At 43.8% G+C, this 16,607-nt stretch overlaps 1 protein-coding gene and 1 long non-coding RNA gene across 13 annotated transcripts in view; one reads left to right on the top strand and one right to left on the bottom strand.

The window, feature by feature from the left end:
- Window positions 1–898: 898 nt before the first annotated feature.
- The window catches only part of FBXO40 (F-box protein 40), a 36,296-nt gene continuing 20,587 nt past the window's right edge, over window positions 899–16,607 (top strand). For 4 of the 12 annotated variants that reach the window (XR_008617428.1, XR_003681036.2, XR_003681035.2 and 1 more), the window contains exons 1-4: window positions 899–1,147; window positions 1,280–1,370; window positions 12,910–12,942; window positions 13,836–15,746. Coding sequence is in view for 8 of the 12 variants with exons in the window: in XM_028493163.2 (XP_028348964.1) it covers window positions 1,287–1,370; window positions 12,910–12,942; window positions 13,836–15,746 (2,028 nt within the window). In the remaining 4 variants the exon portion in view is untranslated. Of the gene's footprint in view, window positions 1,371–3,515; window positions 3,798–8,918; window positions 12,659–12,909; window positions 12,943–13,708; window positions 15,747–16,607 lie in introns of those variants that run through there. The other 8 variants (XM_028493172.2, XM_028493163.2, XM_055085051.1 and 5 more) reach the window with 8 other exon arrangements.
- On the bottom strand, window positions 3,412–13,698 carry LOC102994785 (uncharacterized). Its single transcript, XR_003681039.2, has 3 exons — window positions 12,973–13,698; window positions 12,803–12,842; window positions 3,412–3,522 (listed from the first exon to the last, which is right to left on the bottom strand). It is a non-coding gene; the product is annotated as an uncharacterized lncRNA (long non-coding RNA).

Here is a 16,607-nt window from a genome sequence, read left to right as displayed (position 1 = left end):
GACCACCTAGAGGGGTGGGATAGGGAGGGTGGGAGGGAGGGAGATGCAAGAGGGAAGAGATATGGGAACATATGTATACGTATAACTGATTCGCTTTGTTATAAAGCAGAAACTAACACACCATTGTAAAGTAATTATACTCCAATAAAGATGTTAAAAAAAAGAAAACAAGTTAGAGATGACCACTTACTACTAATAAATAAATTTATTTGTTTATTTATTTTTGGCTGCATTGGGTCTTTGATGCTGCACGCGGGCTTTCTCTAGTTGCAGTGAGCAGGGGCTACTCTTCGTTGTGGTGTGCAGGTTTCTCATTGTGGTGGCTTCTCTAGTTGCAGAGCCCAGGCCCTCGGCACGCCGGCTTCAGTAGTTGTGGCACGCGGGCTCAGTAGTTGTGGCCCGCGGGCTCAGTAGTTGTGGCTCGCAGGCTCTAGAGTGCAGGCTCAGTAGTTGTGGCGCACGGGCTTAGTTGCTCTGCAGCATGTGGGATCTTCCCAGACCAGGGCTCGAACCCGTGTCCCCTGCATTGGCAGGCAGATTCTCAACCACTGCGCCACCAGGGAAGTCCTGACCACTCACTACATTTTTCAACGTAGTGCTGGAAGATCTAGGCGAACAATTTACATTCTCTTCTCCGTCTTCTCATCTGTAAAATGAGAGAGTTGGACTAAGTGATAGCTAAGCCTCCTACCACCTCTAATTTTCTCAGACTGGACTTATTCTATGCCTGATTTCTGAATTACAAAATCTTCCTTTCCCAACCAACCGGAAAGAAGAGGGCCAGGAGAGGACAGCCACTTGTCACGACAAGAAATCGGAGAAACAGAAACAGGACCACATGTCACTTGCACAAGTTGCTGCCTCAGCCAGTGATAGGTTTAGGTGAAACCACGGTTATAATTAGAGCAGCAGCCTGTCCTGAGTGCTCCACCAGCCACTGTGGGCACAGCTGGATCTGCCAACCACATGCACAGGACCCTGAGAGGCTGCTCGGGCGTTGAAATGATCCTTCTTACAAGGATTTTCCTTCTTCCTCAAGGGAAAGAAAACCCATTGATATAAAACCCCACTTGCTTTCCAGCTTCCCCTGCCAACTGCCACTCCAACAGAGACGGAGTGTGGACAAATACAGGAGAAAGAAAAAATCGTAAGCTGAGCCTGGTCACATTGCCCCTTGTGATATAGTTTTATTTTTAACTTCAAAACACTTGAACTATCTCTGTTGAAGTTTTTTTCTCCTTTCCCTACCTCCTCGACAAAACTCTGTCCTCTGCTGCAGCCAATGCATGCCGAGCCACCTCTGGCAGTCTACTTGCTCACCATCAAGGGACACAAGTACAGCAGATGCTGACTCAGCCCATGCCATTAAGGTAAGCTTTTCAAATGTGGGCAGGTTCATCAAGGGGAAATTTAGAGTGGTGAACATGGAGGCAGAGGCTGAGCTGCATATCACCTTTTTGCTCTGAGTAAGAGGGTTGTTAAGCAAATTAAGTTACATATGGGGGAGAAAAGGTTAGCACTGAGAATGAGACCCAGCCATAGGTAAACTCCTGCCTTGAATCTAAAAATCTTAGAGCAGGAAGAGATGACCTGCTTTCTAACAGCTTAGGCTTTTCTTCTAAAATCAACCATAGTGGTTATGTGCTATCTCTCTCTAAGGTTACACAGTATTGATGGGGGTTCAGGATGGCGGTGGGGGGAGGAGGTGGTGAGGAAATAGGTGGAAGGCCCAGAACCCAGGATTTCTGTTTTCTGAAGTCCAAATGTTGTGATCTTTCCCCAATCAGCATTTGCTATGTTAACTGCAAGTCATTCTCATGTACTTTAAATTCCATCACCTGTGTCACTCTACCAGTTAATTTAGCACAGTTGTATTTACTGCATATATTATTTAAATTCTGCCTGCAGAGTTTAAAACCTGTTTTTCTTTGACAATATTCCCTAAACATGACTCACTCCTCCCCAGCTCTCTTGAATCCAAATGCATCTATGGAATAGAAGTGAAAGTATTTTACAAGTTGAAAAATGGTATACACATGCAAACCAAAAATTATCACAAATTGGAAACTTGCAAATCCAGGGGGACAAAAGTAAAATGATTAATGATACTTGAGGAGTCAAACACTTTAAAGTGTAGATAGGTTATTTCTAGCTTTGGGAATAACAGCATAATGTTGCATGCACAAACAAATTGGCAGGGATAAGGGAGCAGTGTTTATTTTCCTGTTTTACTCTGGACCTCGCTTTAGTGTTATATAGTTAAAAGTTCAGCTAAGGATATCCTAGGAAGTGGCCTGTGCAGCAAAAGGGATTCTGTACACTCTGAACTTTGCAGTGTACAGGCTAAAGCCACCAATGTCAAGTAAAAGGAGACCTACCACCAGACACCTTAACTCCTGGTTCCTTCTTGCCTGCCTCTGTAACCTCCAGATGCATCCCACAACTCTGCTATAGGTGTCTGGGTTATAATTATGCCTGTTTGCTAGGCACAATCAAATGCATTGTGTATAATTGCCTAACTTAATTTAATTTTGTCAGAGTTTCCATGGCACAAAGGTCTTCAAGGGGTATAGCGGGTACTTTCCTAGCAAGGTGGGCATGTTAGCTTAGCAGTAACCAACCAGACTGGCTGACTCAGAGCTACTCCTAAATAATCCATCTAGTTTGCACTTTCTTGGCCAATACAAAACAGTAATTTAAAATACTGAAACTAATAATATAAGTACAAGATATGAGAATTAACTAGCTAATTAAATAACTAGAAAGTTAAAAGGTAGAGAGATTTCTAGTGTAGCTACAGAACTGCAGATGGTGAGGTTGAATAGATTTGAGGGAGGATGGTTTTAAGGGTATAGTGAAAGGGCTGAAATCATAGCCTGAAAGCCCAGGATTATGGGACCAGATGTGGGAACTATCCTCAGCCAACTGGTTGTGTTAAAATCTCAAGATGCAAAGGGATTACTTTAATATTTAACTTTATACATTTTCTTTCCATAGAATTAAGTATCTCCATAGCAGGGAAACAGATTAACAATGTATAATTAAAGTTACAAATTAATTGGCTGGTTAATAGGTAAACAGTTAATCTCTGTCCTTTAACTCTTGACCTTGTCACTTCCACTAAAGTTAAAGCTCAGGAATAAATAATTATTGCCAGGGCTAGCCACATGAGGAGGCAAAATAGTTGCTTGCATCATGTGAGGGGTGCTGGGAGGGCCCCTTGCCTAAAAATATCTCCCTGACACCAACCCTGATCGCCTACTAACTTTATAGTGAAGAATCTTAAAACTATTTTCTGTTAATTGCATTCTCTTTCGCTTGAGTCAGTGATTTAAATATACCTGCTATATGCCTTCTCATGACTTTGTTGGCCAGTGACGCTTGGTCACCACCTCTTCCTCATTCTTCCAGGCCTTGTCCTGTTTTGCCCTTGGTACCATGTAAGCTGCCCACATGCCCTTGGCCATCGTCATGCAGGTAGCTCTGTGTGGCACTGTGGTTTCTACAGAATTTCTCAGTAAACTATCAAGGTGAAGTAGAAAAAAGAAAAGCATGTGATTAGAGTCAGAGATTGTGGGAGCATAAGCAAGACACATTACTTCTCTGGGCCTCAGTTTCTCTTGTAAAAAATGAAGAGTTTAACCTAGACCCTTTCCTAGACCATTTGTTCTACCAGATCCGAAGCTGCATTTCAAAAAAGATTGCCCAGGTGATTCCTATGCACACTGAAGTTTGAGAAGCTCCAGAGCAGAGGATTTCTGGTTATCTACCTGATCCAGATTTCTGATTCTATGACTGTAAGTGTTGAGAACAAGTCTAACCTCCTACAAACAATTCTGGCATCATTCAGAGTATCTGTTATAACTGGAGTCCACTGAGTCTTTTCCATTCAGTTAAGGCAACATTAAGCTAATAAAGTTGAAAAGATTTCTTTTTCTTCCTTTAAAACAAAACAACAACAACAACAAAACACAAATTAGCATATATCTGACATTATCACCCCTTCCTCCTAAAGGTCTCAAATTGCTCTCACAGGTGTTTCAAATGCTGCCTTCTTCAGGGTCCTGTTCAACTCCATCCAATCCAATCCTTCACCGAAGGCTCATGGAGTGCTGGGAGCCGTGTTAGCTGCACTCACCACTCTAGGTGCCTCAGAAATCATTCCTGAATCCCTCCTGCGGCATTCCCACCCTCCGTTGATATTCCAGTCAGAGCTCCTTTCACAGCCTGCACACATTCCATGGGTCACAGAACTTCTGTTCCATTTATGCCCTTCATCAGGTCGCTCACCACTCACACCATCACAGCAACTTCCCTCGGGTTGTACCAACACCCAGAGTCAGTCGCAAGAGAAACCTTCCTTTTTATTTATTTATTTATTTAATTTATTTATTTTTGGCCGTGTTGGGTCTTCATTGCTGCTGGCAGGCTTTCTCTAGTTGCGGCGAGTGGGGGTTACTCTTCGTTGTGGTGTGTGGGCTTCTCATTGCGGTGGCTTCTCTTGTTGAAGAGCACAGGCTCTAGGCACGCAGGCTTCAGTAGTTGTGGCTCGCGAGCCCTAGAGCACAGGCTCAGTAGTTGTGGTGCACGGGCTTAGTTGTTCTGCGGCATGTGGGATCTTCCTGGACCAGGGATCGAACCTGTGTCCCTGCACTGGCAGGTGGATTATTAACCACTGCACCATCAGGGAAGTCCAAAACCTTCCTTTTCAAATTAATGAACAAACTAATGTAGGTAAACAATTAAAATTATGAACTTGAGGCCTGGGAAGCAAAGAGGCCTTCACGTTGTCTTGGGGGCATCTGAAAGGTCCTCCGGGCCTGATACTGTACTATTTGAATTCCTAAGTGCTTGAGAAATGACTGCTTTGTGGTGATTACAAGGGGCCAAAAGTGGGGGAAATTAGGGAGATTCACGTCCTTAAAGGAATGAGGTAAGATTTTTTTTTAATGGGGTTTGAGGATGATTAAGCTGGCAGTGTATGTAAGATCCATTGGAGTGGGGGAGAACTAAAAATTGAACAACCAGCCAAGGGCTCTGGGAGTGATGTAATGGAAAGAAATAAGGTCTGGACAAGGGTAGTAACCATGAGAATGACCCTCCTGATAGAGGAAGGATGAACAGTTGAGTGACTCTTGTACACTAGACACGTTCTCTATCTCATTTGATCCTCACACAATCCTATGGGTTATGATGAGCCCCATTTTATGGATGAATAAATTACCTTTAGGGAGATTCAATAACTTGTCAAAAATTACTCAGCAGAACATGAGAGTGTTCATTAATTTACTTTATTTTATTTGTATTTTTTAATTTTTTTGGCCACTCTGTGCAGTTTATGGGATCGTAATTCCCTGACCAGGGATTAAACCTGAGCTCTTGGCAATGAAAGAGCAGAGTCCTAACCACTGGACCACGAGGGAATTCCCTCGTTAATTTACTTTAGATTGGGTGTGTCAGGTAAGAACTCTGTGGAGGTAGCAGGTAAGGTGAAATCTGAATAGCAAGAAGGAACCCATAAGCAATTAAAGAGCAAGGGAACGATTCTCTTGGGAGAAAGAACAAGTACAAGAATGAGGAATGAGCAGCAAGGCCGGAGCTAAGTGCTCAAGGGAGAGAGGTGAGGTAAAAGAGGCAAGCAAGGGACATTCATGTAGGGCCCTGTGGGCCAAGAAAAGGACATCAGAGCTTATTCCTTGTGATGAGATAGAATACCCTAAAGATTTTAAGCAGGGAAGTAATGATCTAATATTAAAAGTTTCTGGGACTTCCCTGGTGGCGCAGTGGTTAAGAATCCACCTGCCTGGGCTTCCCTGGTGGCACAGTGGTTGAGAGTCCGCCTGCCGATGCAGGGGACACGGGTTCGTGCCCCGGTCTGGGAAGATCCCACATGCCGCGGAGCGGCTGGGCCTGTGAGCCATGGCCGCTGAGCCTGCGCGTCTGGAGCCTGTGCTCCGCAATGGGAGAGGCCACAACAGTGAGAGGCCCGCATACCGCAAAAAAAAAAAAAAAAAAAAAAAAAAAGAATCCACTTGCCAATGCAGGAGACATAGGTTCGAGCCCTGGTCCGGGAAGATCCCACGTGCCATGGAGCAACTAAGCCCGTGCGCCACAATTACTGAGCCTGCGCTCTGGAACCTGCAAGCCACAACTACTGAGCCCACGTGCCACAACTACTGAAGCCCACGTACTTGCCAATGCAGGAGACATAGGTTCGAGCCCTGGTCCGGGAAGATCCCACGTGCCATGGAGCAACTAAGCCCGTGCGCCACAATTACTGAGCCTGCGCTCTGGAACCTGCAAGCCACAACTACTGAGCCCACGTGCCACAACTACTGAAGCCCACGTACCTGGAGCCCGTGCCCCACAACAAGAGAAGCCACTACAATGAGAAGCCTGTGCACCGCAACCAAGAGTAGCCCCCGTTCACTATAACCAGAGAAAGCCCACACACGGCAACGAAGACCCAACGCAGCCAAAAAAAGAAAAAAAGTTAAAATCACTCTTTCTGCTGATGAATGGGCATCAAAATGGGAGGAGTAAGACTGATTATAAGGCTGTTTCTCCAGACTGGCTGAGAGATGATGGTGCTTGGACCTGGGCCTGGTGTGGAGATTGAAAGAAATGGATAGATTTGCCAACTGCCCTTTCAGATCTTTCTCCTAGGCCTTCCCACCTAACTGGGCCGTAGTTTCTTTGTGATTGGGGCACAATATCAGGCTCATCTAGCTCTCGAACTTACAGTAGAATCAGCTGGTAGGTCTGATTCAGTAGGTCTGATTTGGTGGGGCCCAATAATGTACATTTCTAACCAGTTCCCAGGTAATTCTGATGCTATTGGTCTAGGTACCACATTTTAAGGACCACTATTCTAGTTGACTTGCCTTTGCTTATTAACTTACTCCTTTCTGAGTGATCCGCAAAGCACCACAACCTGCGTCAAATAGTGTCTGCTCCCCTGCCAAGTTCTAAATTCTCCTCTATTTCTTTAAAGAAATATTCATCCCCCAAACTCACGCACCTGGTCCTTCTACCTACTCATATTCTAGTTAAACTTCATACAGTACAATCAGTAAAATCTAGTTCTGTGCAGCTCTCTCAACTATTTAAGTCTAAATTATATTACTTTGTCTCCTCTAGACAGGAGAACTTTAAAACAAATTTGGGGGGCTTCCCTGGTGGTGCAGTTGTTGGGAAGCCGCCTGCCAATGCAGGGAACACGGGTTTGAGCTATGGTACAGGAAGATCCCACATGCTGCAGATCAACTAAACCCGTGCACCACAACTACTGGGCCTGCATTCTAGAGCCCACGTGCCACAACTACTGAAGCCCGCGCGCCTAGAGCCTGTGCTCTGCAAAGAGAAGCCACCACATGAGAAGCCCACGCACCACAACGAAGAGTAGCCCCCGCTCGCCACAACTAGAGAAAGCCCATGTGCAGCAATGAGGACCCAGCGCAGCCATAAATAAATAAATAAACAAACAAATAAATAAATAAATTTATGATAAAAAAATGGTCAAAATGGTACATTAAAAAAAAACCAAAAACGTATTTTGGGGAGAGTGTTTTTGGCCATAGACTTGATTGAAGTTCATTTTTAAGAGAAGAGAATGTATGTATTGCCTTTTCAGACAGAAAGCAAGAATTTAAAGGTGAATATAGGGGCATAGAAACTGAAGGGGAAAATGTCACCTGGATAACCATACTCTGTTTCAGGCATAGAATTTTGTCAGCTTTTTCACAGTGAAGAGTTTCTATAATCTATATGCTTTGATTTGGTAGGTATTTCATTTTAAATGTCAGACTCCATATTGTAGTGCAGATTTTTTTTTAACGATAATGGCAGATAAACACCTGAAAATTTGTTTAATTGTTTTTAATTAGTGAATTACTTAATTTATTTTTGGTTGCCTTGGGTCTTTGTTGCCGCGAGCGGGCTTTCTCTAACTGTGGCGAGGGGGGCGCTAATCCTCGTGGCAGTGTGTGGGCTTCTCCTTGCAGTGGCTTCTCTTGTTGCGGAGCAAGGGCTCTAGGTGCGCAGGCCTCAGTAGTTGTGGCACACGGGCTCAGTAGTTGTGGTTCGTGGTCTCTAGAGCACAGGCTCAGTTGTTGAGGTGCACAGGCTTAGTTGCTCCGCGGCATGTGGGATCTTCCTGGACCAGGGATCGAACCCGTGTCCACTGCATTGGTAGGAGGATTCTTAACCACTGTGCCACCAGGGAAGTCCCTATAGTGCAGAGTTTTAACCTTAAAAATCATCCCTGCCACATTTGTATTCCCTGAAATGCAAAGGCATGGGACCTGCGCAGTCTTCTTGTTTCCTCTATTCAGAAGGGCACAGTATGGGTTGTGGTCCAGAGGAGGACCAAAAAAAAAAAAAAAATTCATCATAGGCATGGAGGTGCTTCCTAATGTGAAGCATCCAGCTTCTCTACAATTTGGAAAGATTTTTATTTTATTTTTTTATTATTTTTTTTTTATTTTTTATCATCTTTATTGGAGTATAACTGTTTTACAATAGTGTGTTAGTTTCTCCTTTACAACAAAGTGAATCAGTTATACATATACATATGTTCCCATATCTCTTCCCTCTTGTGTCTCCCTCCCTCCCACCCTCCCTATCCCACCCCTCTCGGTGGTCACAAAGCACAGAGGTGATCTCCCTGTGCTATGCGGCAGCTTCCCACTAGCTCTCTATTTTACATTTGGTAGTGTATATATGTCCCTGCCACTCTCTCACTTCGTCACAGCTTACCCTTCCCCCTCCCCATGTCCTCAAGTCCATGCTCTAGTAGGTCTGTGTTTTATTCCCGTCCTACCACTAATCTCTTCATGACATTTTTTTTTCTTAGATTCCATATATATGTGTTAGCATACGGTATTTGTTTTTCTCCTTCTGACTTACTTCACTCTGTATGACAGACTCCAGGTCTATCCACCTCATTACAAATAACTCAGTTTCATTTCTTTTTATGGCTGAGTAATATTCCATTGTATATATGTGCCACATCTTCTTTATCCATTCATCTGTTGATGGACACTTAGGTTGCTTCCATGTCCTGGCTATCGTAAATAGAGCTGCAATGAACATTTTGGTACATGACTCTTTTTGAATTATGGAAAGATTATACAGGTAGACACCTTTCTGTGCCCCAACTGGGGGAATAAGGCTTTCCCCTTACAGACTCTAGCCATGGGCTTGCATTCTACCCAAATCATGGAGATGGACCACAAACGTCTCTATGGGTTTCTGATGGACACAGTGTGATGTAGCAGACAGTAGAGTTTGAAGCCAGAAACTTAGGCTTCTTTGTGCCTCAGTGTCCTTATCAGTAAACTGGAGATGGTAATACCCACCTCACATTATTATTGTGAGGATTAAATGAGATGCTATGTAAACGCACATGTTAAGCACTAATATTTTATTTCTCTTCCACTATGACATCCAAAATGGAGAAATCACTCCATCTGGGAAAGTCAGACAGACCCCATGGAGGATAAGAATCCAGTCACTGCACAGGAACAGAAATTGGGAGAACAGGGCATCTCATGTCACAAGACAACCAATGATAAATCTAATTTGATTAAATTGAGGCAACACCAGCTGACTCCAGCCTAAGGTGACCAATCAGCTGTCTAAGTTTTCTGGGGAATAAGAGGTTTCCTGGGACCTGGGACTTTCAGTGCTCAAACCAGGAGAGACAGAGGCAAACCAGGATGATTGGTTACCCTGTTTCTCCAGCAATAATTAGACTATCAACAATTTTGGATTGTCCTTTATCTCAGTGGGAAAGATTTCCCCCAGATATACAACAAAAGGTTCAGATGTGATTTTTTTTTATGCCCTTAGGCTATATTTGTCTTTCTCCTTTCCTCCACTGCCAAATGTCTCCAAAAAGTCATCTCCACTCAGTGTCTTTCTGCTCAGCACATGCCTTCTCTCAAAGTCACTCATCTGGGGTAGCTCCAGAGCCTGGCAGGAGATCTTTAAATAGCAACATAAAGCAACAGCATCTTTGTTGCCTGCCTGCGTTGCTTTTCTTTTCTCTTACAGGAATATTTTCAAATAACCTCAAAGAGTTGGAGAGCAATAAGACTCTACCACAAATGTTCCCAGCTTCAATAACGCTGTTGCTAAGAACCATCTTTATAATGCTGAAGGATAAGAAATGATTGACAACAAGGACCTACTGTGTAGCACAGGGAATTATACTCAATATTTTGTAATAACCTATAAGGGAAAATAATCTGAAAAAAATTGATATAGATGTATATATATAACTGAATCACTTTGCTGTACACCTGAAACGAGCACAACATTGTAAATTAACTATTCTTCAATTAAAAAAAGGAGAAGGAGGAGAGGAAGAGGAAGAGGAAGAAGAGGGAGAAAAAGAAATGATTGGGCTTAGAGCTCATCACTATTGTCCCTCCAGCCAGACACATGCCTGCTGATAGGGGCAGAGTTCTCACTACATACACTGAGTGCACAGAACTAGCCAGGGCTGCTTTGCCCTTGCTGAACACTGGGCTCAACTTTGTGACAGAACCCAGTTGGCAAATATGAAGTTGGACATTCCTGGTGCTGTTAGCTTTTTTCACATAACCTTACTCCATTTGTGATCTGCCTCTTCTTCCCCACCTAAAAACCAACAGGGGACCCTGAGTCATCCAGAGTCCATTCTTGATGAATGTCTGTTATGAATAGAAAGCAGATGATCACATTCTCCCAGCCAGGGCACAGGCCCTGCCAACATTGGAGTGTGTGCTTAATAGCTTTCTCCTCTACTCCAAACAAACACTAGATTTTGAATGGCCAAGGGTCCCACCTCACAGCTGAAATGCAAATGCTCTGGCAAGAGCTCTTTGGGGACCTGCCATGAGCAGTGGCATTGTCATCCCTGTTCTTAACCTCACAGCAGCATTGGAGGCCATCACTCACCCTTTCCTTTACATCTGGCAACATAGTCCTGACTCTCTTAGCTCATTGGTCTCTCCTTCTCTGGCTCTTCTTCTTCTTATTGTCCCCAAAGTGGTCATACTTAGCCTTGTACTTCATGGCTCAGATTTCTATTCTGTGTTCTCACTTCCCCAGTTATGGCTTCCTCTTACTTTTAAGTGGATAATTCTCAAGTCTGCATCTCTATATTCTAACCCCTCATCTTCCCACCCACATGATCTGTCATCACCTAAAGCAACTTGTATTACACTCGCTGGACCCATTTTTCTTCCCCAAACAGTTCCCTCCTTAGACCTCTATTTTTCTCAGAATTACACCCAACATTCTCTCTTCTTAGTTCACCTTCTTGGCATCACCTTTGACTCTTCTTCCCCCATCTCCAGCCAGAAACAAAAATGTTAGTTGATCTTCCCTTGTAATGTCTCCTGCCTGTCTCATCTTGCCTATTTCTACTGTCATCAGTCTCACAATCTCAGCCTCCATCATGTTCTCTACATAGCAGTTTCTAACTCCAAGTCTTTCCACTCCATTCTTCCACTACTACTGGTTAACGCCCCAATTACAATGGTAAATGGTTCCTTATTGAGTACCAAATAATTCTAGATGCTTAAGCCTAACATTTATGAATTTCTACAAGTCCATAATGGGCTTTTCTCCCCCAGGAGTGATCTGGAATATGGCAGGAGCCTACCTGAATGTTAAATTGTATGTTAAAAGATCAAGTAGCTAGACTCTTGCACCCAAAAGATGTGCTCTTTGCCTGATCCTATTCTGCTCCATCTCAGTCCTACCCTCACAGCCTTTCCACTCTGCTCAGCTCCCTCTCTGATTAATCTTCTAGTTAACCCTGAAGCTACTGATGGTCAGGCTGACTATTAGGGTCAGAATCCCTAAGAGGGATTCTGGCGTGATCCCTCTTTCACACTTATAGTGCATGCGTCAGATGGGGAATGTGTTAAGAATGTAAATTCCAGGATACACCCTTCGCTCAGGTCAGGGGTGCAGCCAGCATCTATAGCAGTGTATCCAATAGAGTAGCTACTGAACACTTGAAGTGTAGCTAATATGACTTGAGGAACTGAATTATTAATTCTAGTTCATTTTGATTAATTTAAATTTAAATAGCCACATGTGGCCAGTGGCTACCATATTGAACAGTGGGGATCTGTATAGTTAACAAGAATCACAGCTGATTCTAATGAACAATAGTGTTTAAAGCCACTTTAACAAGCAGTCCAGGTGACCCTTATGCTCACTTACTGGTACATAGTAGGTAATCAAAAATGTTTGTTGAATGAATGGATGAACAAATGAATACACGAATGAACTAGCATACAATTTCCTTGAGATTTAAGGCTGTCTCTTCTAAAAAAGAAAAGTTGAGGGGGACTTTCCAGATGAAAAGAGGCTAAAAAGATTTAACAAACAAATGCAATAAATTAACCTTAAAGGGATCCTGGTTCAAAACTGAGTTGTTTTTTAAAAAGTACAGAAGATATTTTGGGGATAATTGGGGGAATTTGAATATAGACAGCATGTTACATGATATTAGAAAATTATTTTTAGTTTGCTTAGATGAGATAATGTTACTGTCGTTACAAAAAATGTCTTTATTCTTAGGAAATACATGCTGAAGTACTTACAGATGAAATGTCATGACATCAGCAACTTGTCTTCAAGTGGTTTGGCAAAAAATGTGTGTGTTTGTGTGTGTGTGTGTGTGTGTGTGTGTGTGTGTGTGTGTGTTGAGAGAGAGAGCAAGTGAAAGGGGCAAAATGTTAACAATCGTTGTATCTAGGTGGACTATATTTGACTGCAAAATGTGGGCCAGGACACTTACCTCCAGGGTGGTGGAAGAATACGTGAAGTCTCTTTGGCCCCTGTTAAAACAGATAAAATACTTTTCTTACTAATCATTCATATTTGCATTTTTATATTTTCCCCTAGAGTTACAAAGCAAGAAGAAATTTGGAAGCTATGGTAAGTACCACGTGCTTATTGGAACTTTACCTTTCACAGGTCCAGGTCTGGCTTCATTTAGCCTGTAGCCCAAGCATCTGGCAGATTTATCCTTTTGGTGTGATGATATATATTGGCTTTTTGCCAAACCAGAGATGCTAGAGCAGAACCTAGAAGAAACTGACACAGAATAGGGGGAAAGCAGAGACCTGAGAAAGATCGGTGAACAAAGATTTTTAGTAAAACTTTACATATGAAAAAGCAAAAAATCCAGGTATAATCTAAATGGCTAACAAGTCCTTCATTCAGCAAATATTACTGAGTGCTTACAATGGTCCAGGTCCTGTGACAGGTGCTGGGGACCAGGATGTGAACAAAATTAGACATGCCGCATGTCCTCCCAGCATACCCCCTAGTGGTAGTTGGTTAAATGAATGACAGAACACTCATTCTGGAATGTTACACTGTCATTATGAAGAAAGTTTGCAAAGAAAAATTAATAAAACAGCCTAGACATGTCATAATAGCAAGTTAAAGCAGAATGCAAAATTGTATTCATAGTATTAACTGGGTCATATAAATCCTCCACAAGCCACAACTCAAAAATAGGAATTGTCAACCTTGTAGCCCATTACTTTCACCTTTGTTTTTTTTCTATTCTCAACACAGCTAATACATAGAATAAACTATTGGAAAATAAAGAGAAGAGTATTGATAGCTGTCATTTCTAGGTTGTGGGATTATGAGTGTTTTTGCTTTCTTCTTATGATTTTCTATACTTTTCAAGTTTCCTACAGTGAACATGAATAAACAGGAAATAAGTCAATTAAAATTTAAACACACACAGACATGCATAGAGCTTCTCTTCCAGCAGTCATTTGTTTTCTCTTTCCCCTTGCCTTTGGTGTCTCCAGCGCAGGGGGTGCAGGCCTCCACCAGGGCAGCACAGGCACTGTAACAGATGCTTCAACCGTCACTGCCACATGCCTGTGGAGCCTGGTGTCTCCTGCCTGGTGATAAACTGCCACCTGTCCTGCGGCGCTACCTTCCACATGTGCAAAGAGGCAGAGCACGAGCTCTTGTGCCCTTTAGAACAGGTTCCGTGCCTCAACTCCGAATATGGCTGCCCCCTTTCCATTTCCCGTCACAAGCTGGCTAAGCACCTGCAAGTGTGCCCCGCCAGCGTGGTCTGCTGCTCCATGGAGTGGAACCGCTGGCCAAACGTGGACTCTGAAACAGCCCTTCACGAGAACATCATGAAAGAGACCCCCAATGAGGAGTGCTTGGACACAGCCCTGGCCCTCCAAGACCAGAAGGTCCTCTTTAGATCTCTGAAAATGGTAGAACTTTTCCCAGAAACTAGAGAACCCGTGGAAGAGGAACCTACCATGAATGGTGAAGCCAGCTGGAAGGAAACGGAAGGAGCGGTGGGTGGCACAGATACTGGTTTGGTAACAAGCGGCTCTCTGTCAACCACCAACGGAGAGGTGGCAGAGCTGAGTCAAGAAGAACGAGAGGTATTAGCCAAAACCAAAGAAGGGATGGACCTAGCCAAGTTTGACAAGTGGGAAAATATGTTCAGCAAAGAGCATGCGGCCTCTGCTTTAACGAGCTCATCAGTGAGCAGTGAGAGCAAGAGCAGGGATGGCCCAGAGAAAGAACAGATTTCCAGCAGCAACAACATGGTAGGAGAGAGCGCTGCCAAAGGGGAAGAAACACAGGAAGACCAGAAGCAGCGGGACTTTCACGCAGCCATAGAAAACTCAGGGCTTGCCCCTTGGCAGGATGGTGTTCTGGAAAGACTGAAAACAGCTGTGAATGCAAAGGACTATAATATGTACCTGGTGCACAATGGGAGGATGCTTATTCACTTTGGTCAGATGCCTGCTTGTACACCTAAAGAGAGAGACTTTGTTTATGGCAAACTTGAGGCTCAGGAAGTGAAGACTGTTTACACCTTCAAAGTTCCCGTGAGCTACTGCGGGAAGCGGGCTCGCCTCGGAGACACCTTGTTGAGTTGTAGGCCAAGTGAACACAAGGCAGTAGATACTTTGGATTTAGGGATCACTGTGGAGGACCTGCCCAAATCAGATCTCATCAAGACCACCCTGCTGTGTGCTCTGGAAAGAGAACTCAAAGGTCATGTCATCTCTGAATCCAGGAGCATTGATGGGCTGTTCATGGATTTTGCTACACAGACATACAGTTTTGAGCCAGAACAGTTTTCCTCCAGGATGGTGCTGGCTGACCTTCTAACCACTGCCAACCTGAATGGGCTCCATATGGAGCTCCACAGTGAGTGTGTGACCAGGAGACACAACAAGAGCAGTTCTGCCTTTACTTTCACTTGCAACAAATTCTTCAGGAGGGATGAATTCCCCCTACATTTCAAGAATGTCCACACAGACATTCAGTCATGTCTCAATGGTTGGTTCCAGCACCGATGCCCCCTTGCCTACTTGGGATGTACCTTTATTCAAAACCATTTCTGTCCCCCAGGGCAAAAGGCAAAAGTAATCTATAGTCAGGAGCTCAAGACCTTTGCCGTCAAGCCGGAGGTTGCTTCAGAGCTGAGTGAGGGAGGGAACAACCATCTCTCAGGCCGTGAAGGAAAAAGCCAGAATTCTCTAACCAGCCTGCCCCTGGAGATTTTGCAGTACATTGCTGGGTTCTTAGACAGCATCAGCCTATCCCAGCTCTCCCAGGTGTCCGTGCTGATGAGGAATATCTGTGCCACTTTGTTACAAGAGAGAGGGATGGTCCTCCTGCAGTGGAAGAAGAAGAGGTATTCCCATGGAGGCACCTCGTGGAGAGTTCACAGAAAGGCAAGTAAATAGTCATTCACTTATTCATTCATTCAACAAGTATTTACTAAGGGCCTTCTGTGCACCAAGCAGTGTACTAGGCACTGAGACTGTACTAGGTTACCGGGAATAAAACACAGTCTATGAACTCAAGGGGGTCAGCATAGTAGAGGAGACAGACCCATAAACATAAAAATGGCAATACAAGTGGTAATGCCTGTTTATGTATGTGTCCTGCATGTCTTCCGTTTGCTCACATGATCCATTCTCCATCGTGATCTGTCCCCCAGGAGGCTGATCTTTACAGACTAGCTTAACCAGCTCCCCTGCCCTCCAGCTTCCAGTTGGGCTAATCTAATGGGAGTGTATCAGCAGGAGATGGTCAGGAGGGAGAAGAGTGAGGTTGACATAGCTATTCTTCTGGCTTCCTCCCTGCATGCATTCTCCCCTCCACGACATTTTGCACTGGCCATGCCCCTCCAGCTGTATCTGATAGCTCTCTCCACACAGGTTACCGATTCTGGGTTCCATTGACTTCCTTCCTCCCTTTCAGGCCTAGGGTAGTAACACTCTAGATTGTTACTAGCCTGGGTTTTCTATACCCTGCCCACACATTTGTATATCATTCCTTTACAAAAGTCTCTTCAGATTACCCAGTTTGAGTGTGCCATCTGTTTTCTGCCTGGACTCCAACTCATACAATATGCCAACAAATTCTCCTCAGCCCTATGTCAACTAATTTATTTACAAACAAGTTTTGCCCCTGTTAGATTCATTTTGAAATTCTAAAATAATTTGGTCCACTGATTTCCCCTGGTTGAAATGCTTATTTAATTTTTTAAAAAAACTCTGCTATATAGATCAAAGAATCTTTCCCTTTGG

The sequence above is a fragment of the Physeter macrocephalus genome, chromosome 1 (genome assembly GCF_002837175.3).
Source record: "Physeter macrocephalus isolate SW-GA chromosome 1, ASM283717v5, whole genome shotgun sequence".
Taxonomy (NCBI): Eukaryota; Metazoa; Chordata; class Mammalia; order Artiodactyla; family Physeteridae; genus Physeter; species Physeter macrocephalus.
This window is presented reverse-complemented; position numbering and strand designations above follow the sequence as displayed.